The sequence below is a fragment of the Antennarius striatus genome, chromosome 24, assembly GCF_040054535.1.
Source record: "Antennarius striatus isolate MH-2024 chromosome 24, ASM4005453v1, whole genome shotgun sequence".
Lineage (NCBI taxonomy): Eukaryota > Metazoa > Chordata > Actinopteri > Lophiiformes > Antennariidae > Antennarius > Antennarius striatus.
In genome coordinates this window covers 7,275,235-7,300,322 of record NC_090799.1, presented here as the reverse complement: position 1 = coordinate 7,300,322, position 25,088 = coordinate 7,275,235, and the positions used below count along the sequence as shown (strand labels likewise).

At 46.2% G+C, this 25,088-nt stretch overlaps 2 protein-coding genes across 7 annotated transcripts in view; one reads left to right on the top strand and one right to left on the bottom strand.

Moving 5' to 3' along the window:
* Positions 1-1,401: 1,401 nt before the first annotated feature.
* LOC137591534 (receptor activity-modifying protein 1-like) lies at positions 1,402-5,449 on the bottom strand. The gene is made up of 3 exons (XM_068309596.1): positions 5,188-5,449; positions 3,564-3,702; positions 1,402-2,055 (listed from the first exon to the last, which is right to left on the bottom strand). Exons 1-3 carry the CDS (start codon positions 5,240-5,242, stop codon positions 1,800-1,802), a joined length of 450 nt encoding a protein of 149 aa, XP_068165697.1. The 5' UTR covers positions 5,243-5,449; the 3' UTR covers positions 1,402-1,799.
* Positions 5,450-6,939: 1,490 nt separating this feature from the next.
* The window catches only part of LOC137591324 (receptor tyrosine-protein kinase erbB-4-like), a 189,106-nt gene continuing 170,957 nt past the window's right edge, over positions 6,940-25,088 (top strand). For all 6 annotated transcript variants that reach the window (XR_011034642.1, XR_011034643.1, XR_011034641.1 and 3 more), the window contains exon 1: positions 6,940-7,230. Coding sequence is in view for 3 of the 6 variants with exons in the window: in XM_068309247.1 (XP_068165348.1) it covers positions 7,167-7,230 (64 nt within the window). In the remaining 3 variants the exon portion in view is untranslated. The remainder of the gene's footprint in view (positions 7,231-25,088) is intronic.

The following is a 25,088-nucleotide window of genomic DNA, read 5'->3' as shown; positions in this document are numbered from 1 at the left end:
CAACCTAGCATACAAGTCATCATAAGCTTCTTGTTTGGCCTTTGCTACCTTTACCTTCACCTTACGCTGCATCTCCCTGTACTCCTGGCTACTCTCCTCAGTCCTCTCAGCGTCCCACTTCTTCTTAGCTAACCTCTTTCTCTGTATATACTCCTGTACCTCCTCATTCCACCACCAAGTCTCCTTATCTACTTTCCGTCCAGATGACACACCAAGTACTCTCTTACCTGTCTCCCTGATCACATTAGCTGTAGTTGTCCAGTCATCTGGAAGCACCTCCTGGCCATCCAGAGCCTGTCTTAACTCCTTCCTAAAAGTCATGCAACACTCTTCCTTTTTTAGCTTCCACCATTTCGTCTTCTGCTCTGCCTTTGCCCTCTTCATCTTTCTCACCACCAGTCATCCTGCACACCACCGTCCTATGCTGTTTGGCTACACTCTTGCCTACCACTACTTTGCAGTCACTGATCTCCATCAGGTTACACCGTCTACACAAGATATAGTCTACCTGTGTGCTCATACCTCCACTCTCATAGGTCAACCTATGTTCCTGCCTCTTCTGGAAGAAAGTATTCACTACAGCCATTTCCATCCTTATGCAAAGTCAACTACCATCTGTCCTTCTGCGTTCCTCTCCTGGATACCAAACCTGCCCATCACCTCCTCATCAGCTCTGTTTCCTGCACCAACATGTCCATTGAAGTCTGCACCAATGACAACTCTCTCACTTCTAGGTATGCTATGCATCATTTCATCAAAGTCCAGCCAGAATTTCTCCTTCTCCTCCAGCTCACATCCTACCTGTGGACCATACCCACTAACAACATTGAACATCACGCCTTCTATTTCTAGTTTCAGACTCATCACTCTATCCGACACTCTTTTTACCTCCAGGACATTCCTAACAAACTCCTCCTTCAAGATAATTCCTTCTCCGTTTCTTTTCCCGTCTACACCATGATAGAACAACTTGAACCCTGCTCCTAAATTTCTAGCCTTGCTATTTTACTACCTTGGACACACAGTATGTCTACCTTCCTCCTCTGCATCATGTCAACCAACTCTCTACCTTTTCCTGTCATAGTTCCAACATTCAACGTCCCTATTCTCAGTCCTATACTCTTGGCGCTCCTCTTCTCTCTCTTCGTGCGAGCACACTTTCCTCCTCTCCTTCTTCAACCAACAGTAGTCCAATTGTTAGCCTGGGCCTCGACCGATCCAGTATGGAAGTCAAAGGTTTGATTCACATGTTTGATTTGGCAAAATTTGATTTGGGGTCATATGTGACACCACTCGCGGAAAAGTGTTACAAAAACTGCAATTTTTAAAAAGGAATTCATTACGTGTTAAAAATGAAAATGGCCTCATGTCACAAACATATTTTATGAGGAATACCGGGAATATGACTGTATTACAAACTTTTATTTTGAAGCTGCTGAAAAACAACAATCAATGGGGTCATGCCTGACCCAACAACTGCATCTAAGGGTTAACCGACACGTTTGTCGGTCTTGAGTAATCTTGGAGCTGACCTTTATTAACATTCATTTACCCTCAAATCTCAAAGAATTTATTACTTTCTTTCAAAATTCTGACCTCCTCATGAGTCAGATGAGTCATAATTGTGTCAAAGACAAGTATTTATTTTACATCATTTTATTTTAATCAAACTGATGCAACTGGGTTTTTGGAGAGACACAGTCACTCAACTGCAGAGAATTCCCCAACCTGTTCATCAACTCAACACAGCCTGTAAAGTTATCTGAAAATACTTCTATACCATCTTTCAGCGTCATCCTCTAGAAAACCCCCTGTGTTCGTTTACTTCTCCACACCACTATGCCAGTCATGAGCAGAGTCACTAGCACCGGCACCGTGATGAACGGAGCGAGAACGCTGGCCGGTGGGTCGTGTAGGAGCCGGCCGGTCGGAGCACATTCGTGGAAGTAGATCCGATGGATGTCCATGAAGAAGCGGTCGACTATGTGGTTGGGCCAGAAACAGTCGAGCCTCAGGGCCACCTGGTAGGTACAGTTGGTCAGTCCCTCGTAGATCCTGCAGGGGGCGACACCCAAACAGATCTGTTTGAATGAAGGAAGAAACTCTCACCTGTCACAACAAATGCTGGTGAACTTGAGGCAATCGACTGTCTTAGTCAGACTTTGCTTTAGCAACAGCTCTTGAAATAGTCATTCCAGGTGCCTTTGAAACGACCTTTACTGGGACCAGGGGTACTGTTGGTAGGGAGAGCAGCGTCTAGAGTTACCAGTGGGCTTAACACGGCTAAATATAAGTGCTCTGTGGTGGAGGGCAGGGAAAACAGAGATGCATACCTCCTTCAGCACCGCCCGTCCATACCAGGACAGATTATAGCTGAAGGCCGACTGGAAAACTGGACTCATTATAGGTTGTTCATTGGTGACGAGTTACACAAATTTATTCTTGAGAAAAGGCAGTTCTAAACGAATTTTAAAGAGTTGTCCTCCGCTACAGACACCTCAAACATGACAAACATCTTCTATAACGTCAGAAGGCTCTGCCCCCCCTCCAGGGTGCACGAACAGGTGTTCAGAGTTTGTTGGTGGTCTCAAGCCATTTGCTGCTTTTACAACAATGCTTCAGAAATGTTTAGTGGATGAAGACCTTCCCATCGGCTTGGAGGTGAGCCGATGGGACTGTTCTGATTTGTTCTGGACACACCAGAACAAATCAGGCCGTAATCAATAAACGTTATCGAGTAAATAATTGACAAAGAATTCAGTTAATTATTGATAAATTCAGAATTTCATTTTCAGGCGTAGCTCTATGCCCAATGGTTCACGTCCCGTTTCTATTTTGTAAGAAAACTCACTCATTTGACTTTTATTTTCAAAGCTGCTAAATTGGTTTTCTATTCTGCATAATTTAAGTGTCGCTCAAGCGGCTCTCCAGCGGGCCTCGCCGCTGCCAAACATCATATCTCAGATCGTTGTGACGCAACCACCAACTGTCCAAGTACTTTTTGCTGCTTCACACATGAACACGCACACACACACACACACACACACACAGACACAGACACATACACCAAACAGCATCACCAATTATGTGGTGCTGGACCAGGAGAGGACGGCGAGCCAGGAGGGAAATCACAGTTTTGACACGAGGTTCTCTTGTGGGATTTGCAGCTCCTTTCACGCCCTGACTGACTCATCCTCAGTGTTTGGAAGCACTGCTCAGAATCTCTCTGGCACACACACATACACACACACTTCCTGTGCAGCCATTATAAAAGGCTGTGAGGAAGAAACACTGCATTGGCATTGGTCAACATACAAACATCTACACAGAAGCTGGAGATGTAACATGGCGTTGGCAGTGAATCAAGTCTGATATCATTCCTGCACGGACTGCTCTTCATGCAAGGTTAATGGGAAAACCAGAATTCCAGGCAGTGCTGTGGATGATGGATGAGAAAGATTAAGACATCCCATAATAGTAGGTTACAGGTGCAGATAAGGTGGAGATCTTTAGACTCTTTTTGTCTTATTTCTATGACACAAAGATCCAGTGGGCGAACTCACTCCATGGTGTCCTTCCAGCTGCACCATAGGCCTCGGTCCAGCCCCCCCATGTCAAATTTGAACTTGGCGAGGCAAAAATCGTGTATTGTCCTCTCGTAAAAGCCCCCGTTGCAGCCCGACGCCGGTGGAAGGAGTAGAGCTGAAAGGAAGAGAGGCATCGTTAGAGATGTTAGGATGGATTTGGGTGAGCAGAGACAAATGGAACTCTGGGATATTGTGTCTGTGAGTTGGAAGGAAAATGATTCAGCTCCGGGATTCAAAGGATTTGATGTGTGGGACTGTTTTCTCCTCTTTTTGTGGCTGTTACTCTAGCTTCTATAGAAGAGGAGGCAGACCTGATGCGTCCCGCAGGACTCTGGGCTGAATGTGGTGCCGCTGAGTGGCGACTTCACTCCGCTGGAAGGGGCTTGAGTGGAACCAACAGCTCGTTTTTATGATGGGGGGAACACGGCGGGCGTGAGCCTGCGCCGGCCTGATAAGGGCCCACAACGCGCCCATTATACGCGCTCCGTCTCAGCCGGTTCCAAGAGGCTCCTATACACTTTACGGACGACTAGACGTGTCGACACAGGAGCGCTGAAAAGATATGGTGCCGAAAGAAAACGGCCCAGACCTGTCGCAGCCTGCGAGTCTAAAAAGTGGATGGAAGTGGATTCAGAACAGTTTAAGGTTCTAAAACTCGACGTGTAGTTTACATGCCATTCTAAATACATGGCATTCCTTGGACTCACAGCCACCAGGTTCCTCCTTATTTTGGGTGAAGAAAACACCCATCAGTCAGAGAAGAATTGAAAATTCTGCCTGACATTCTAGGACTCAATAGTTATGGATTTTAACAACTGATTCTCATGAATTGTGCATGATCCGTCAAGTTCCGACGTCACTCATGTTTAGTCAGCTGCTCAGCGCGAGGGCCTGATTTTCATTCTGAAAGGAAGCTGACAGAAGACTTTTAAACGCCTGCCAAGAGAGGAGAGTGTTGAAAGAGTGTTTTTGCACATCAGACTCCCCTTCCGACGCAGCTCTGGATGCATATTACTGCTCTGAAAGGGAGAACGTCTGAGTGCCTCCATCATATTTCACCCACATTATCCAGGTGTGTGAGCCTATCGCAGGAATCAGGACGTCTCCACAGGGTTTAAAGCCTGTTGAATATCCGCAGAGCAACAGGTTGGTGTTTCTATTTCATGCATATAAACTTGTTCTCCACCACAGCATCCTGAATCTATCCCAATGAAGCATCCGATGGAATTCTATTCCAAGCCAACGGAGCAGCGCCCTAGTGGGATGAACAGAGGCTGATGGCCTTCATTTATTCTAAAGATTCTAATTTTAGAAATTAGTTGCTGACGAATATCATTCATAAAAATTCTATGATATTTTATTTAAAATGTGCTTTCTGTTTTATATTTTTGTTCTCAACTTAAGGTTATTCAAGACAAATGACTCACATCCACTACATTTTGCTTGACATGGTGTTTCTCTCAAGCATAAGGTGATATTTTCACTCATGGCCGGTGCCAGTATGACTTTAGAAGTTTATGACCTTGTGTCAGACGAAAATGCAGATTTAATATATACTAAATGTATTTAAAGCTCGTTAATAGCCACCTAAAACACTCACCTGCTATGACCAACGCAAGCCCTGCGCTCAGGAGCCACGCGTTCTCTTGCGCCATCCTGAACGTCAACTGCGGAACGTTTTGCGCGAACTACTCACTCCCCGAACACCAGCCGCGCGTTTTCACATTCTTCCTCCAATTCTCTATCAGGAGCGATTCACCCACGACCCGCACCGCAGTGTTTCCAGTGACTCGGAGCCGCCCTTGGTGTCAACAAGAACCGTGCGTAAAAGTCCCCTGAACTGAAGCCCAATAACAGCCCCCCACCCCACCCCCCCACCCCCCCACCCCGCACTGTCATCTGACTCCCTGTCCTTCTGTTTACTGCGTGGAGCTGCGCGCACAGGAGGCGCGCACCCTTATGACGGCAATAAATGTGGTTTCACCGTGAATGGCGCTAATTTACTGAGGCGCGACGCAAATATGAACGCATGTGGGAATAGTCCGCCACATTAGAGGCCGTTCATAAACGTAGAATAGTCATCTATAAACTCTTACCTTCACGAGCCTCATGTAAATGCTGTGAAAGAAATCGTTTTAATTAAAAATAAATTTGTGCGCAAAACACGAAGTTAAACTTATTTTTGTTCAGGAACTGCGCTAAAAGCGTGTATTTCTGGCGCGCGTGGGTTTGTGGTAAACACCCTAAAGCTAAGGTACCTCAGTGACGTCACTTGACAAGTTAGCTCCCGTGACGTCACATCATGTTAAACAGCGGCTTGTGAGTTACGGTGAATTTGATGCTCCTTACTGGTGTTTGCTCACCAATTTCTATCAGTGAGCAACTGATTGACCACGTGTTAGGAACAATCTGTGAGTCAGTGTTAATGTTCATGAAAATAGAAGATCTACTTTTAATGTCATCTTACGCCCTTTTTGATTGTATGCTTGACGTCATAGGCAAAACCTGCCCATATAACTCAGCTCATCAGGAGCGATCCACACAATAAAACGGACTTAAGTTCCCCAGAATTCCCCTAGAGAGCAGCAGAGGACGCTAAATGTACCTCCTCTCTTCCCGTACTGACTTTCTTTCGCTCTTTGCAGCCAAAAAGAGACCAATGTGGAGCCGCTGTGGGTAATGGTGTCTCTTGACGCTCCAGGGTTCACCTGACACGGATCACAAATCAATACATTTTGGCGCTGGTCCTCAGCGGAAACCGTGGACTGGAGTGGGGCCCACCCCCGGTACCGCAGACCCGTTAGACCGGCATTATTAAACTTAATTGTCTTCCGTGCGTTACTTAGAAACATAAGTGACGCAAGTTGTTCTAACGGCTGTAATGATGAGTAATAAGCATCATCTGAATGTTTCCATGAAGTTTGTCTCTAAATAATTAAATGTCGCTCAGTAGTTTTAACAATTAATCCATAAAGTCTAAAAAATGTGACGGCACGGTCATTCTAGGATCATTAAACGCACACTTCTGTTTTGTCCACCTCAGACACCCACAGGTATATTGACAGAAGCGATGGAGCCAAATCAGCCAATCAGGAGAGGAGACACTTGTGGTGGGTGGGTTTCCCAAAAGAGACAAAACTCACCTAATTTTTGGGATATTCTTTGTAATTGGTTGAAGGAGGTGTCAGTCCTGTAAAGGGGGAGTGTTCGTAAGGGCCCCCCCATCTTCCATGGGAACGCATACACTTACACTCTCTCACACACACACACACACATACACACGCACCCGCCACCCCCCCCCCCCCCTCCCCGCAACCACCGGCGCTATGGCAGTGTTGGAGTCACAGCGGTGGAAACCGACCTGAACACTGGTCAGGGAACCGGACGAAGCAACTCAGCGGCGCGTAAAAAGCTCTCCGCTGCTTCTGGAGCGCGCTGCTGTTAAATTTTTTTTTTTTTGTGTGATTATTTTTTTATTTTTTATTTTTCTTTCTTTATTTTTGTGCGCATGAAAACGAGGATATCGTGAGTGGACATGTGAGTTACGGAGCTAACAAGACACGCAGCCTCTGTTCAAAGATGAAGTTCCCCGCTTGTCTCCTCTTCACTTTGGCGGTGATCCGACCGAGCGCAGCGCAGTCAGGTAAGTGCTCGGACGCGCGTCTCTGTGCCTGAGCCCCCCCCCCCCCCCCCCCACACACACACACACCCCCCAAAAGACTTCAGGGATCATGTGAGGATCCGTCAGCCCGTTCCTCCGTGTCGGCGTGCACCTGTACGCGCGGCTGGACGCGGAGCGCTGGTTTGCAGAAACGATTATAAAGGGACGTCACACTTTTACACCTGCGTCTTCATCACCCGCATCACAAAACTTAACACAACTTCGCATCCAGCCGCTCAGATGCTGAATTTAATTGCGAGACTCACACCTGCAGTAAACTGACAGCCGCCTCTGTTGAGCGCTGCGTAAAAAAACAACAACCTCCAACTCCGGGATGTTTTGCGTTCCTTTAAACACCCCAGTTTGAATCTTGAGCGGAATTTTAGCACCTGTGTCTCCGATTCAAGGAGGACTCGAATGGAATATGCGTTTCAATTCCCTTCCTCCTTGGTGCGCAGCTCAAATAGCCTCTGCAGCTTTAGAAAGCCGTGAGTGAAAAGCGCCATCGTTTTAATTTCGCCCCTTAAGCGGACATTGATAGACTGCCGTTGTTTCCGCTGATTTATATGAATAGAGCTGCTCCAGTGGCACAGCATTCATTCCTTACTATCTTTGAATAATTTAGATTCAGCAGATACACTGGGGGCTGTAGGCAGTGGGAAAGCATCTCCCTTTCATCATTAGGACCCCTGCGCTGTGGGTCCCTGGATGAGGAATCAGTTCAATGTCTCATAAAGATTTTTAATGCCGTGGCGCTGGATAGTCAATTTGTAATGAAGTCGGTGCTCATTTTGACGCCTTGGGGCATCTGCACAGAGTTATCCTCCTGCATCAGGCAAAATGTGCAGTTTTGTGATATTTGTGCACCGTTTCCAACAAAACCTCACCGTCTGTGTTTCACATTCGAGGCTCAGATGTTGAGAAATGGAGCCATCGAACTTTTGCAGTCAGATTTTTTTTTGTGCAGAGATCAATGAGAACCTAGTCGTGCTCTGGTATTCTGTTTGGTGTATAGTCCTGCTTTGGAATAATGTCAGATTAAGAGAGGATCTCTCTCATGTTTCTTTCATTCTGGGGCTGACGGAGCCAGAATCTGCCTCTTGTGAAGTTTCAGCTCGGAATTAAAAAAAAAAAAAAAAGAACACCAGGAGCGGAATTTGGACACTTCTCCAAGGATGGGGTCAAGTTTTGGCTCAACCTCTGATGGTGTTTGGTTCTCGAGCTGAGCTGGTGAAGAAAAACACCCCCCCCCCCCCGGGTGTCAGATGGAAGGCGTTCAGTGCTGCTTATTAAACAGGAGTGGATGGATGCACGCATGGATGGATGCATGACAGGCGGGATGAACGGGAGGAAAGAGCGGCACCCTCGCTGTTTTATTTATTCTCCACTTCCATCCAAGATATTTGCGATGCAAATTCTTCCCAAGAATCCCAGCGATGCTTGTTGGGAAGATTTCTGTGTGGGTGTCAGTGGGTGAGGAGATATTTGTGTCCACTCTTTCATGCCTTTCACTTAATCTCCCTCTCCTTATTGTGAGCATAAGTATTCATACACGGCGCCGTACATCCAACACGTCTAGAGCTGGTGAGGCTCTGCTACCTCACTTCGCCGTGTTTCACACGGTGATTGAATCTGTCAGCTCTCCTCTGCTGCCAGACAAATCTCTGCAGCAGATCTGCCAGTCAGCTGCTGTGCTTTGAGCACGGGTGTGTGTGTGCGTGGCGTTCACCACGGCCAGTGTGTGCCAAAGAGGACACCAGCATCTGATGGAGGTGATTCTGTCTTCATGATGCAGACGGACGGTCTGCATCATTCCTTCTTCTTGGGTGGCAAACTACAAAAGTACCTCAGGTGAGAAGAGCCCCACCCACAGGCCCAGTTTAAAGGCCTGAACGGACTCCTCCCTCGTCTCTTTGTCAAGGCCAGAGGTGAAAATAAATGATGGATTCCACATTTATTGCCTGATCCTGGCAGAACCAGCGAGTGTTCTGCGGCAGCTGACCAAATGGAGAACATTCAGTTTGGAATAGAATCTCACTCTGTTCATCAGATATATAGGATTTTCCAAAATGATCCCTCCCCAAGGCTAAAATGCTTTGGAAAGCTCCAGTGAACGTGAGCCAGCTCAGAGGTCAGGGGTGAATCTGGGGTTAAATAAAGCTCCCGGTGTGTTTGACCGTTTAGATTCGATGTCGGCTCCCCGATGATGACGGTGTTCCCCAGAAAGCAGATCCCTCCGTGAAGCCTGGGGGGTGGGGTTGGGGGTGGGGGGGTAAATCCGTGTGAAAATGTGCTCCTCTCACCATTTACTCCTGTAATGAAGGCGTTTCCTCCATCGTGGAGCGCATTTTGGAAACCCTTCATCGGCACGTGTGTGAAGGTGTGAATGTGTGTGTGTTTGGGTGACATTTAAAGACGTGCTCTCCTGTGAAATGGCCGTGGGTTTGGGGAGACGAGGCGGCGGTGGGGGTGGGTGGGGTACCTGCTGAATGCCAGCATCAAATTACTGGGCTTCTGTCAGCTGGCACACACAGAGGTAGCAGAGGTTGGTAGGAGACTGATGGAAATGAGAATTTATTAGGAGCTAATGAAGCTTTTTTTGATAGCATCAGTCTGGTCTGCGAGCCCTTGATTTGACAGCATGAGGGATGGGGGGGTGGGGGGTGACAGAATTCAATCCTGCTCTAAATTAGTCAACACTGCTATCATAACCGGATATCTGCCGGCGTTAACCTGTGCGGGATCCGCCGTGGACGGGATGCTGGGAGTCAACGGCGACACCTCATGAGACGGCGAGGAAAGAGTGACGGTGTGTGGCTGTTTGCACCAACCCGTCGGGTGAGGTGTGGGCAGTTGGTCGCTCCTTCTGTCGTAGCCAGGACGGCCCAGCGGCCCCCCGTGGTGGGGGGGGAAGTCTTCCAGATGACTATGTGGCGCGTGGGGGGTGATGGATCGTTATCTCCACCCGGCTGGACAGAGATCACGCTGTTCTAGAAAATCTTTTTGTCTATCAGGCTTCACTGAGCGACCCGGCGACGTCACCAGCCTGTTTGCTGACATTTGTTTGCCTCTGGCGATACAGAGGGGCTTCTGTTCTTTCGAGTTTGCGAACCACCCAAATATTTACATGCGGAATCACAACTGCACAGCATGGGAAGGGAAACATCCAGAACCGGAGCGCCGAGTGGCGGCTTTATTGGTCGCTGTAATCACCCCGAAGCTCCTCCGCCTGTCTCCGGCTCGTGTTTGTGTGTTTGTGTGTTTGACAGAACAGACTTTTTGAACCCTCCCCCTGCCTTCGCCACCTAATGATGAGCAGGGCTGGCTTTGGTTGCGCCGAGGCGTCTGGTGCCAACCCCTAGTGTGAGTTGGATTGGCGAGTCGGAGGCTGGCACAGATGTCCCCTTTTTAGGAGGACGGAGATCTCACTCCCACACAGAACACAGTCCACACATACACAGGATCGACTTTACAGCCTTCAGTCCACATGTCCTCCGTTCATTTCTGTTTGAATGTGGGGCTTGTCTATTTATCTCCCACGCAACCAGAGTCATGTCGCAGGGCCTGGGGGGGGGGGGGGGGGGTGGCGTGGTGGTGGTGGTGGTGGTGGGGTTTGGAAGGTGACGCCTCCTCGTTACTGAACATCTGATTCTGCTTTTATTGGTTCCTTCCGCTCACATGTTCAGGAAAAGAAAGGACGGGAAAGACTGAGAGATCTGTTTTTGTGTGTTTCCTCCGGACCACTGGGGGGGTTGTTGGTGCTGCCACTTGTGATTCCACTCAGAGACAAATTCCTCCGTCCTCCAAACAGAAACGCAACCTTTAGCTTCTCTTTTACTTTGACTTCCACTTCCTGCCTCGGCCTCCTCATCCCCGGTCCTCTCCTCGTCTTGGTCACATTTCCTCGCCTCATCGAAAACCGCTTCTTCTCTGTTTCCTTACTCTTTCCTTCTTTTCGTCTGCACACAGTCTTCCCTCCGTCTTTCATTAGCGTTGTGTTTGTCAGGCTGTCACCGAGCGCAGAGGGAATAAAAACAACTCATTTTATTCCTCCTTTAATTACGACACCCAATTTATTTCATGGGCAACATGCTGTCGGCGGCGCCGCACACAACCCACGCCGCCGTTGTGTGCCTGTGTGTGTGTGTGTGTGTGTGTGTGTGCACACCCGTGGGGTTGTGTTCTCCAGACCCCTTTGTGAAGCGCTTCAGACGCTGATTGTGTAACCAGGTTTTGGTGTGTGGTCAGCAGGTCAGCTTTTAATGATGTTCACGACACGCGCCGGCAGTCAACTGGCTCATTAGGTGGCTTGATTTGGGTGATTTCTGTCGCATCAAATGTAAGATTTGTTACACGTGAGTTACAAATAAAGGAAGTTTAAAGTTTCACCTAAAACACAACATCAAGGACAAACTATGATGTATATGTGAGGATTTCAGGAAATTTATTTTAAAATAATTTCAAAATGAAGTTGAAAACATTTCAAGGATTTAATATTTCTAATCTTTTTTGTAACCTTTGCCTTCAAAGACGTCTTAATCCAATCCCTGCTGACCTTTATAAAGTCAGATCAAACAATGCTTAAGTACTAAGTCTTCAAAAACTCCATAGTTACCTTGTAAATCAAGGCTAGCACTAGGAGGTAGTATGACCAAGCCACTGTGGTTCAGTGTGAACAAATTGAGTAAGCAACAAAAAGCCGCATTTTGTGTCCAAGACAGCGGATTGCTATAATAGGTAGTAAAACTTAAAAGTAAACATTGAGTAATACCAAGAATCAAATTTATTAAAATCAAAGTGTCGAAGTCAAAGTTAAAATGTAATATTTTGTACGACTGTATCTTCACATAGTGAATGCAAGTTTTCAATTGTTCAATCTCACATTTATACCTGCATAAAGAAGGACAGAAATAAAGATAGTTAAGTTTGGTAGTTAAGCGTGAAGATAGTCATGCAAAATATTACTCAATGTTTACTTGTAAGTTTTACTTAGACTAGAAGACATTTTAACTTTGACTTAGACCAATGGTTCTTAACTTGGGTTCGATTGAACCCTAGGTGTTCGATGAGTTGGTATCGGGTTCGGCGGAGACGGAGGTCAAGACAAAACGAACTTACACGAATCACTGTGTAAATTTGAGACATTGTGAAACCGGCAGGGTTCGGTACCTCCAACAAGGTTAAGAACCACTGCCTTAGAAACTTTGATTTTAATAAATTTGATTCTTGGTATTACTCAATGTTTACTTGTACGTTTTACTTGGACTAGAAGACATTTTAACTTTGACTTAGACAATACCAAACCATTGGTATGCCATAGTTTAGTTTAGTTTTTTTAAATTCAATAATATGATTTTTCATTTCAATTTAAAAAGGCATATAAAATAGCAAGCGAGGTGAATACATATTTAAATGCATCGCTGGTTATTCCTGCCGATCATAGGGATCTAAAGTCTAAGACTACAAAAAAGTATTGATAATATCGTTCATTTACCTTCTGATCATTTGTTGTTCAATTAGAATTTGAACGCAACATCTACCATAAAGCACTTTATTTTCATTTTCTTTCGATCGATCGTCCTCGCATTATTGTACACCAATTTGCGGGTTTAGCTTGTAAAAAAAGAATCCTCTTTTTTTTTATTGGACGAGAGGCGATCATGAGTCAAGTGCATATTTAATGATCAGGAGCGTTCGGGTCACTTCGGCTATTTCCGTCAGCATGCGGAAATAGCTGCATGCTATTGTTTTCTTATGTTATCACTCGGGGATTTTCGCGAGTCCAAAAAAGTTGTAAGTTTTAGACTTTTTTTCCTAAGAATAAGAACGCCACTGCGGCTACACAAGCTAAAAACCTTGTAGCCATATGGAATTTACAGTACTTCGCCCATATCAAAGTGGCGAATGGCTAGCGCAAGCCCAGTACATACAATTATCTGCGAGCCTGCTAGCATGTCAGGTGTCCTTGGTTCATTGGTTAACAGAGCTCAGTAGTACGTTTGAGTTGGACAACAGCGTGTTCACGGATGAATTTAGACGACAGCTTTGTTCTGTCCCTTTCAGAGCAGACAGACATGCTATCTTCCATTTGGAGCCACTTTTCTCGGCCACCTGTTGAATATACTGTATGTCCATCTTTTTGCTCCGTTAATGAAATATCAGGCTCTGAAACTGCTAAGAAACTCATTCTTGAGCTTGGTAGATTCTGAATTCTTGACCGGCTACATTAAGGACCCTAAAAGCAGCTAAACAATACTAAAATGCTGTGAAAATTATGCACATAGTGTGAATTTGATTATACAGTTAGGAGTCTAATAATATGAATTTGTGGCACTGAGGTGTTGCAGGATGCTAGCTCTTGGAGTAGCTGCCTGTTTGATGAAAAGTCAAATGATGGTTGGGACTGGAAACATAAATGTACCTGTGAACACGCATCCGTTTGGGATTCAGATTGACGTTAGCAGCGCTACGCTCGGGCAAATGGCCCAAACTGAAAGTGGGACAGCTCAGGCTCCTTTGATTGGCAGCACTTCTTTGGCAAAGCAGGATCAAGTGCCATTGACTCAGTCTTTCACGATGAGTTGGGCTTTTCTTTGGCTTCCTTTGCCTCCTTTCACTTGCTCCCCTTGTTCTGCCTTTCAGAGCGGCACAATGGAGGGCATTAAAATCACAATGGACTTTTTTCCCTTTCCCCTGTAACCTTGACAAAGCCTGGTGTTTTAATCAAAGTGTGTGAAATGGGAAGTGATGGCCAGTTAGTAATCCCTCATCTGCGCTCCTGCCAATACGTCGATCCCTCCTCACTACGTCTGAGTCTTTACCTCCGCTGGGTTATCGTCCTCTCCCCACGTCTCCACGCATCAGCCCATCTGTCTCAGTTACATCTCACGCTTGTTAAAAACCTCCCTATTTTGGATGTGTTTTAATTAGTTCCCTCCCTGTGTGTGTGTGCATGTGTGTGTAGCCAAGCCTGCCTGCTGTATTGTGCGCAAACTAATCCCTGTTAAGATATTCACGGCCGCTAATCTGTTTAATTACACTACAAATTAAGGATATTTACTGTTCCAAGACTTTTATGCGACAAGCGCCTTAATCAGAGCTTTAATCTGCCTGGCACCGCGCAAGTGTGTGTTGTGTTCGCACACGAGAGTGTGTGATTGAGACTATGTGTGCTTAGACATATGCGCTTATTGGGCTATTTCCGTCAACCCGTCAGTCTCTCTGTGTTTTAATTCTCCTTCTGAATGAAAAAGATCAAAATATAAGAGATTATTGTGTTCTTCTGGTTGATACCGTTGCACAAAGAAGCGCCGTTTGCAAGGATTAGTGGGTAATATCAGTGAGATGCTGCTCCAGCTTCTGGAGAGCACAAATCCAGACTATCACTGTCCAAGCTTTACACTCGTGTTGAGTTGTGGCCTTTCCACAAGTTTGAAACTTCGTTCCAGTGATGGAAACATCCCAAGGAGCAAAATATAGTCCAGAACGGGTGTTTTTAGAAGCATATAAGGGCAGGATAGATAGATAGATAGATAGATAGATAGATAGATAGATAGATAGATAGATAGATAGATAGATAGATAGATAGATAGATAGATAGATAGATAGATAGATAGATAGATAGATAGATAGATAGATAGATAGATAGATAGATAGATAGATAGATAGATAGATAGATAGATAGATAGATAGATAGATAGATAGATAGATAGATAGATAGATACAGCTTTGCCCCCCTCCTTCTCAGGGAATGGTTGTACCCCCTGATGGCATGGGGCACAAAGGAGGTCCTCAGTCTCTCTGTGGAGGATCTCGGTGACAGCAGTCTGCCGCTGAAGGAGCTCCTCTGCTGGGTGAAGGTGGTGTGCAGGGGGTGGGTGGTGTTACCCAGGATCATCTAAACTTGGACATGGTCCTCCACTCTAGGACAGTCTCCACAGAGTCCAGGTCCTGGCCGATCAAAGAACCAGCCCTCCGGATGAGCCTGTCTAAGTGCTCGGTGTCCATTTTCCTGGCACATCAACCCCAACACACAATGGCGTAGGACAGCACACTGGACACTATGGACTGTCCAAGCATCTCAGAGCTGATGTTGAAGGAGGCCATCCTCCTCAGAAAGTACATGTTACTCTGACTTTTCTTATGCACACAGTCCAAGTTATGCAACCAGTCCACTCTGCTGTCCAGCTGCAGCCCCAGGTATTTATATGTCTCCACAACCTCCACCTCCTTCAACGGATGACCACTGGTTGTGGGGAGAGGGGTGCCCACTGGAAATCCAGCACTATCTCTATGGTTTTGATGATGTTCAGGTGAAGCTCATTCTGCTGACACCACCCCACAAAGTGTGTCAAAGAATAATCCTTGTTCCATCGTCTTATTTAATTATCTGCAACCAGTCTTGGGCTGAAATGGTTAGACATCAAGTTAGCCTTGGTTGGGGTACAAATTGATTAATTTGATTGATGGCTAATACTTCCAGTGAGCTCCATCGGCGATGGGTTACAGGTCCGTGGAGGTTTATCGGAGCTGGGAAAGCTTTGCCTAAGAGGAAGAATCCTGGGAGAATCAAATTCTTCTATGCAAAGAAACGCAGTCTCCATTCTCATTTTACTTTGGCTCTGAAAGTGCTTCTGAATTGGGATTCGCTGAAGTGTGAAATGTTGTTTATCGATGGAAGAGTGTGAGATTCCACAAATAAGATCTGTTTCTTCTGCCTCTAATTGGCATGAAAACTGTGTGCGTCTCCTTTGAGTTAAAGGTGGAGGTGTGTGTGAGTTAAAGGTGGAGGTGTCTGCGTTCCGATTGGAGGCATCGTCCTTCTTTAAATGGCTCCCTCCCGAATGGCGACCTGTAATAAATGAGGGGGAGCGAGGAAGTGGCAGCCATGACAGCTGACCGGGGAAGGAGGGAATAGAGGGGTGTGTGTGTGTGTGTGTGTGTGTGTGTGTGTGTGTGAGAGGGTGGGGGGGGGTGAAGGGGGGCATGCGTCGGAGAACGAGAGGAACGATTAAGACAGGAAGACTCAAGGAGAGCAGGGATGGATGAGAGGAGGACGATGGAAGAGTGGTGGTGGAACGATACCTCGACCCCGAGTGGAAACTCTACCATGTTCTCCTTATCCTCATTTCAACCCCCCGGGGGTCACCTTGCAGTCCAGCAAAAACGCGGCCGCCCCATTGGCTGCTTTAAAGGCGCATAAAACCAGTGAAGGAGAAAGCGTTGCCCGTCTTTTGTTGTGATTGAAGGTGGAGGAGCAACGGACGAGAGTGTTTGTGTGTTTCTTTGGTTTTTATGTGTAGTTTGTTTGCAGCTGAGAGGCAAAATACCCCCACCCCCCACCCCGCTACCTCCCACCACACGCCTGCCATACTTCACCCAGACCCCATTGCTACCGGCAAGGTGAGCCTGGGCGAGATAAAATGTAAGGACGTCCAGAGGAGGTGAGGGAGAGGTGGTGTAGTCTCCCAGGACTGCAGCCATTGCCGCTGCTGAACGCTCCAGTAATCAGCTGACACTTCCTCTTCGCCCCCGACATTTCCTGTGTGCCCAGTGACACTTCCTGTGAGCGCGTGGTGTGGGTTTGTCTTCTCGCCCGTGACGCGCGTCCACGTCGCCGTCACACGTTGTTTTGTCTCTGTCTCCATGGCAATGGTGATGAGGTCGCGCTTGTTCCAGTTGTACCTGAAGACAAGAGGAAGCCGCTGAGCGGTTGTTGTTGGGTTGTGAGCATATGTTTATTTGTTTGTTTGTTAGTTTTGCAGCCACGTGTCCTCAGAATAATATCACACGCAGGTCATTTGCATTTGCAAATCTATTCTGTCGAGACGCTGTTGGCTGCCAACGAATGAATATATCTATCCACAAAGAACTAAGTCACCGCCAAGATGATTAATTTATTTACTCCAGTCAAATAAAGTGTGAATAATGAGGTGTGCTGCTGAAAGCATTCAGGGCTAATATGCTACCTGAGTATTTATAATAAACACAACATTGATTTAGTTGAAACACAGACGAGTTTTATCAGGTTCCATCAGCTCATGAATTCACCCTCCCCCCACAAAAACCTCAGTCTGCTTGTTTTAAGCCTGAAAAAGTTTAAAATAGAGACAAGTTTATTATTATCAAATACAAATATAAAATATCTCTTATTGTTGAGGCTGATATTTCCGATGATTCACCAAAACACAACAGGAATTACACAAAAGTGAGCTAATGCATCTAATTCAAGGGAAGCCAAGTGGATATTCAAATACTCGAATGCGCCTCAATGTTTATTTTATTTTTTAGCTTCCAGATTCTTTCAGAATCCATTGAATTCTGGAGTGGATGCTGGAGTTTGTGTGTTTTCCCACTGATAAACGCTGCCAGGAAAATAGCCGCTATGAAAGATAGACATGAGAGACATCGGGAAAGCAGGAGATAAATGCGGAGAAGAGTTTGGGTTTGCGGTTTCATCAGCCGTCACGCCGCTACCCTGAGAATGAAAACCCTCAAAAGGCTTTTTACTCCCCTGAAATCATGTTTCAACAGCGGGACAGCAAAAGGCTCCACTCACAAAACTCATTGTTGAGGTCTGTCATCGCTTTTTGTGCCGGATTATGGACAGCCTTTAGGGAGAGAGGGGGTGCAGCAGAGGTAGAACATAAAGCAGCGCTCCTCCAAAACCAAGATCACTTTAATTAAAGCTGGGGAAACGGTTCATCTCATATTTTTTGGTTTTATTAAGCAGACGGGTGGAAAACAAAGGCTCTCAGGCCTGCCTGATTGGGCGATACAGATCATTACTGAGGAAAACGGCGGAATATAAATGTTCAGTTGCTAAGATTTGCAACACCGCAGGGGAAATCTTTGATTTACATTAGCAGTCACTTAATACAGCTCCTATTGAATTGTGTTTGTTTTCAGGGACGCTGCACAAAGATCTGCATGATTGTAAATGTGCTTTTGTGCAGCTTAAGGAGTCAGAATGCTACACTGTCAGTCTGATGTCGGCGAGATGAGACTTAAAGGTAAATATTCATAAGAATTCTGCAGGTTGCAGATATTTTACCAGCTGTCAGAATCCCTGGAGCGGCTTCTATCGGAACTTCGCTCAGACTAAATGTCACGCTTTGACTGAGCTAGCAAGAGATGCAGAAACAGTTTTTTTTTTCATCTGAGCGGGGGCAGGATGGTGAGAGGCGTGATGGTGCCAGACTGAGCAGATATTACACTGACATGATATATGAGGAAAGATGCGCAGGTTTTGGCGCGACACAGGAACGCATTAGATGCACAAGCATTCACGCAGGAAGTCCTGCTTTGTTTGCAGGTTACATTTCCTGTCGGGTATGTGGATTTGCACCTGCCGGGCAGGCGAGAAAGAGATTTGACGGATAAACCCAGATCTCAAGGAGAAGACAGAGAGCGTGGTGTGGACTCCAGAGCAGCGAGCGATGTGGAAGGAAAGTGAGAGGAAGAGGAAACAGTTGCAGGCCTGTGGGCTCCCCAAACAGGAAGTCTAGGACGTACGGCTGTTTGCCTGCTCATCTTCTCCCGCCATCTGCCTCTGAGATTCCCTCATTTACTTAATTAGAGTTCTGCGTCTCAAGGCCGCCGCTGCAACGCCAGCTGGGCACAGGTGGGATGAGCGCACGTGTGCGTGCGTGCACGCTTCTCTTATGTGGCTTCAATCAATCCTGGAGGAGGAACTGTGTTTGCATGCGGCCGACCGGAGGCTCAGCGAGGCTGGTCTTATTCTGAATCATGCGAGCAGGTAACTAGATACCCCCCCACCCTAAACGGGAGCTGCCGCCGCGTTGCGTGCGCCGTGACCTGTGTGTCTGCTCAAACGCACGCCATTACAGCTTCCTGTCAGATCTGGCCGCTGTAATAGACTTTAAGCTCTTCTAAGCTTTATATCGGTAATTATCCCAAGCAGCTCTAATCTCAGTACCGCCTTTTAATGTAACATTTGACATTTCTGCTCCCGGACAGGCCATCATTGTCTTTATATCACCCTAAAACGCATTGACTTTATACATCCAGGTCATATCTATCCATCCGGTCTTAGCAACCGATGCGTTTGGGAGTTGGGGGGTGAATCCCTGCTGGATTTACCATTAAAGTCACCTTTTCTAGAATGTGAGAGTAAATTTAAGGAATGGTGAGCTCCATTTTGTTTCCTTTCAACCACGCGTTCCTGATTCTAATTCTTTAAACAAAGGATCTTCTTTAATTAAACTCCGAATAGCTGTGACATCACTTCCTGCTCAGACTTCTGGTGTCTCTACTCTGTCTGATGACATACTGTATTTACCGAGTTGCTACTCACCGGCTTGCAGTGGCCTTGGAAAAATAACTCCATTTAATTCAAGCTAAAGATTTACTATTATATGTGTTCACGCATAAATGCAAACAAAAGTATGAACAATTCATCCGACATGGAATGGTGATGAAATAAAGTTCCAGGAAGGCCATCAGTGGTGGAGGACAACATCTGGCTGATATCTGATGTATCATAAAGGCCATTGTCTGCTCAATAAAATGAGAAACTAATATGTCTCATCTTGTATAATATGATTTGGGGCTTTTTATATAACTGTGCAAAGATTTCTGGTGTAAAAAAAAAAAAGGTTACTGACTAATTCAATGCAGAAATGTAGAATAAAGACAAGTCTCTCCTACGTTTGCATAAGGGGGAAGTGTTCTGGAAGACAACCCTTTAGAAACAGGAAGTTGATTGTGCAGTGGGTAGAGCGCACAGCCTATATACCAAGGATACAGTTCATATTCCCGAAGAAATCCCCTGCTCTCCTGCAAATTAAATTCAAAACTGAAAGTACACAGATAAATAACCCTATCCACATCTGCTCTCCTTCATCCCACTGATGAAGAAGTCGGTCCTGGCAGCGATAAACGACCACAGACACCCTCATTCAAGACAAATGGGGAAAGGAAAGGAGTCACGGGCGCCTCTTCTCGTGAAACATTATGAGGGTGTTAAATTTCTGCCACACATCCAAACCGTTTAACATCGGAACTTAATGAAGACCTTTTATCACCCTGGAAACTCCTCCGGTTAGTTGGACTTCCTGCCAAATAAGCGACTTTCTTCAGAGCCAGAATTCACGCCTCACGTCGTCGTTTTCCGCTGTCCTGAAAGTAAAAGTAACGGAAAAAGGGAAAGAGGCTGGGAAGCGCTAACGAATCTTCTTCGTAAAGGAGGAATGTTGATGCAGGGCCCCGGTTTTATCAGTGGGAGGCCTACGGTAATCGGCTATCCTGGGGAGGGAATCAGCAGGGGGTGCCTAGTTATCAAGACAGCTCTGGAGATTTACAGAGAACCTGCACACAATGGAGAAGAAAGCTGGCTTGTGTGTGTGTATGTGTGTGTGTGTGTGTGTGTGGGAGCAGAGACACAGTAAAAGTGAGATAACTTCCATTTCCTGCCTGTTTTAAAAGTAATTGCTGCGTTGGGAGTAGAAGCAAAGTAATTAATTATTTTGACACGAGGCGTTCGTTCACTGCGAGTCAGGGTTTGGAGATGAATTCAAAGTTATTTCAGTAACGAAAACATTTCAGCAACAAATCGTTCTTTAAGGGCTTCCGCCCGAGTGTCAAAAAACATTTGGCGGCGCCTTGGCTTCACGTTGCAAATGAATACGCCCCCCCCCCCCTGCATTCCGTTAAAGGCTGATTTATGAGGTGTACGTTTATTTAACGAAGCAAAAGGAGCAGAAAATAATATCATAAGAGCGCTTAAAAATTTTCAGCAGGTGAATTTGGTCACTATGGCGATTTAATCGCTGATTACTGGTATTCATGTTCCCTGTTGAAAAGTACGCTCCAAATTCATGTTGTTTATTTCAACTAAACACAGAGAAGCGGAAGATGACACAGATAGATTGTAGAACGTACAGAATCCAAATCTCGCCTTTAAACAAGCGCGACGGCGAACGCAGTCAAAATGGGTCGTGTTGTTTGGCGGTGCTTTGCCCTTTATCCAACCGGTGATGTTTACACGTGTGCCATTCTAATGCATACATCACAAACGCATAATTTACGACACAGAGGCACAGATTAGAACTAATCATCCCATTAACGGCGAGTGTGTGAAGAGCGTTTCGGGCTGCGTTCGGATCGACGGAGAGCCTCAAACGCCTCTTGTTCGTTTGCCTCCACACTCAGAAGCGATGGGAGTACAACACAGATATAAAACCGTACAGGTACATAAAACACTTACTGCTCATTTCCCAGTGTGCACCGGGATAACGAGCATCTGTGCTTTCCTTTATGGAACGTTATTACCTTTAACAGCGCACCTGTCTGCTCCGCGCCTCGGATAAAGGACGCACATTTGCGTTTTTTTTTGTTTTGTTTTTGAAGCGCTTTTAAATGGCAACTGGCAATTGGCTTGGTGGGTAGTTAGCAAAACAGCGACATACACACACACACACACATACACACACACACACACACACACACACACACACACACGTACACACAACTTGCATGGTGGAAAACATTCTGTTGGGAGAATATCGCTGCTAATTAGTGGAATTAGCCACAGATCAAAAGGTTCAATTAAAAAGTGGTGTTGTAGCGGCGGAGGCAGTGAGCTTCATTTGCATCACAACACATGCTCGGTGCGGATCGACAACTAGACGAACAGACCGGCGCGGAACAACGACTGCACGGACAGACCGACGCCCGACGCGGCCTCGAAGGATTGCGCTGAACACGCCACGACCAAAATAATCAAATGTTAAAGTTCTCTGCCTCCAAACTCATAAAGCGTAAGGGATTTTATTTATTTAATTTTTTTTTTTTTTTAGGCTATTCAGACACGTCTCCGTTTTCTCCGCTAACAAAACTACCTGCACGGCTAACGGACGAGCGAGAAATGTATGCTGGAACAAATTAGCCCATTAAATTATACACTTCACAAATGGACAAACGCACCAGGAGACACAATTACGTGCACACAAGCATCTAATCCTTTCACACAGACACACACACACACATACACACACACACACACACACGCACATACACACTCTTGACTTGTCGTGCAGTCCACTTAATTAAGAGCATAACTAAGTGTGTGCTGTTCTGGCGTTGTTCATTTGGGTGTGTGGGTTTGGGGGTTTTTTTCTTTTTTTTGTCTGTGTGTGTCTGTGTGAGTCGACATGGACATCCTCTGGTTTTCTTTCAGGCAGGTTTGTGACCTCCACCGGGTTTGTTGGGTGGGTACTGCTTGGTTCCCAGCAGATCATGTGATCCAAACATTCCAAAGGTAGCGACACGATGCTAGTCAGCTGCTAGTATTTACAGCGAGAAGCTATTTTTACTTTTGCAGAGTTGTTTTGTCACTGTGTGTGTGTATGTGTATGTGTGTGTGTGTGTTTGTGAGTGAATTCCCATGATGCACCTGTCTGCTACAGTGGCAGTTGGTAGCTCCTTGCTACGCTAAATGGGAGTGTCCTGTCTGCTACTGGGCCCCATTTATCAGCCTCACACGGGAACACTTTTGACTGCTGGGAAAGCCTCCCGGGACACACAGAACACAGTGCATGCAAATATTAAGCCAAGCGCTAATATTTAAACAGCTAACATCTCAAAGAGGGACTTACGGGAAAAGTGTTATTGTAAAATGCACAAATTTGGGTTAGATACATATCTCGATGTCGGATGGACGGTTTCTGACGGCGACATGCTGGCTTTGACCCCTGCGTCCTCTCCATTGTCCCCACGGTATCGGTACCCAATCGCACTCAGCCCCGTCTTTACCGTCTTTCACGCCTGACTCCATCTGCCACCGTTGCACCAAGTTGCATCTCTGGAGCCGAGCTCCAACGGGCCGGCATTGGTATGCACCCAGCAAACTTCCTCCGCGAGCGTCCGCTAGAATAATAGTAAAAAAAAAAAAAAAAATACAGACTAGGAAAAAAGACTTGGACTGACTGAGTCCAAGGCAGCGTTTCCCAGGAGGCGCCGCGCCTCCATCTGCGTGCTAAATGGTTTTGAGAAGCACTCCATTTTCTGGTGATTTAATGTTAAATGACTAAAAAAGTATGAGTGCTGTGTATTTTTTATTTTCCAAGGACCTGTCTTCTAAAAGGTCTCAACGGCACCTTGTAAAGTTTGCCTGTTATATTGCGAACGCTTTTATTCAAATTCCCTCCAGTGTTGTTCGTCTCTTGTTCTCTTAAGTACGGCTGAACTCCCCCCCCCTTTTTTTTTTACTTCATTATTTGAATCAAGCACCTTGAGCAAACTGTGAATTCTGGCATGTCTTTCCTTCCTCAGAAGCTCCCTTTAAAGATAGAAAGCAGCTTTATTGTTGAATCAACTGCCTTTATTCCAAGAAAGACAAGGCAAAACAATGTTTGTTCACATATTATATTGTTGTTTTAATCTTTATTCTAAAAGCGGTTGTTTCTGCTACATGATCATTTCCTTGAACGGATCCTCCGTTAGTCTTTTCCTCGTCTTTTCCTCGTCTTTTTGTTACCTTTGCGATGAGGATATAAAATCAGCCTGAGAATCATCACATCAAGTCCTGGAAAGTCTTGAGAACGGGTTTTCCGAGCGGATCCCATCGCTGCAGTGAGTCTGAACGGAGAAGGGGATTTATGCAGCTGCTCTTGACCTTGAATTTCCTGTTTTATCCCTTTTTTTTATTTCATACACCGGGCATTCTGCTTCTGTATACTCAAATCGCTGTTCCCATGTTCAGTCACGGTGAAGGAAAATCAGTTTACAGGACTTGATGGGACACTTTATAAATCCTAGCAGGCTTCGTGTTCCCTGAAACCTATCTTGATGATCAAACTGTGGAAGTGAAAGCAGCGCTGCAATTCTCCCTTTTAGGTCTTTCTCACGAGAAGAAACGCTCACGCCAGTGCGCTTCGGAGGGTCACATTTTGATCCTGACCTTTCTGTTAACCCACACTGGAGGCGCTCGTGTCATCTTCCTTCGCTCAACCAACCAAAGCCGTCTTTCCTTTTTCTAATGAGGTTAACCTCAATCTGGTGGGCTGCCGCCTCCAGACTGTACAAAAGATCAGAGCCCATTTTAGTGCGTGAAGCTTGTTTACTCTCACGATGTAACCTTCTTAGTCTGCGGAGTCTTACGTGCCGCCCGGCCATCTTTGCTTCATTTTCATTCGGCGAACGCGACGTGTTGATGAGACAAAAAAAAAAAAAAACCCCACATGTTTTCACTTCACAACATTTCTGCCCGTCGTCTTATTATCAGACAGAGCGACGCGTTTCACTTCGGTTCGTTCCCACCCTGCCTTTGACACCCGTTTCGGCTCCGTTCAAAACATTTTAACTCTCTGCTGAGAGGTTGTCCCCCTTTTTGCAAATCGTCCAACTGTGCTCGCCCCACGGGGCGGGGCATCTGACTGACAGCTGTAATAATCAGCTTAATTGCAGCTGGTATTGGCGGCCAGGCCGGCTGCCTGTCAAGGTGTTGGAAAAGGACCTGAGGAGAGGAGCGAGGAGATGGAGAGTGATGGATGAAGCGGGACGCTTGCTCGGAGCTTATGGCGCCCGTTCGCCGTCCTCCGGGCGTCTGTACTGCGACTTTCCCCCTTAATTCCTCATTTCTGCTCCCCTCCTCCTATCTTCTCTCCCCCCTCCCCTTACTTCCTCTCCTCACTTATCCATGCGACCATGGAGGTGTCATTAGCACCATGTCCTAATTAGTCCGGTGCCAGCTAATTGTGCTTCTGACGCCGTATCTCTGGGGAGGAAGGCTTTGCTAATTTCAATAAGAGTAAACATGCAAACCGCTCCCCACTGACGGCGATGGATTAATTAGAGACCGTCCACTGCAGGCGCCAAAG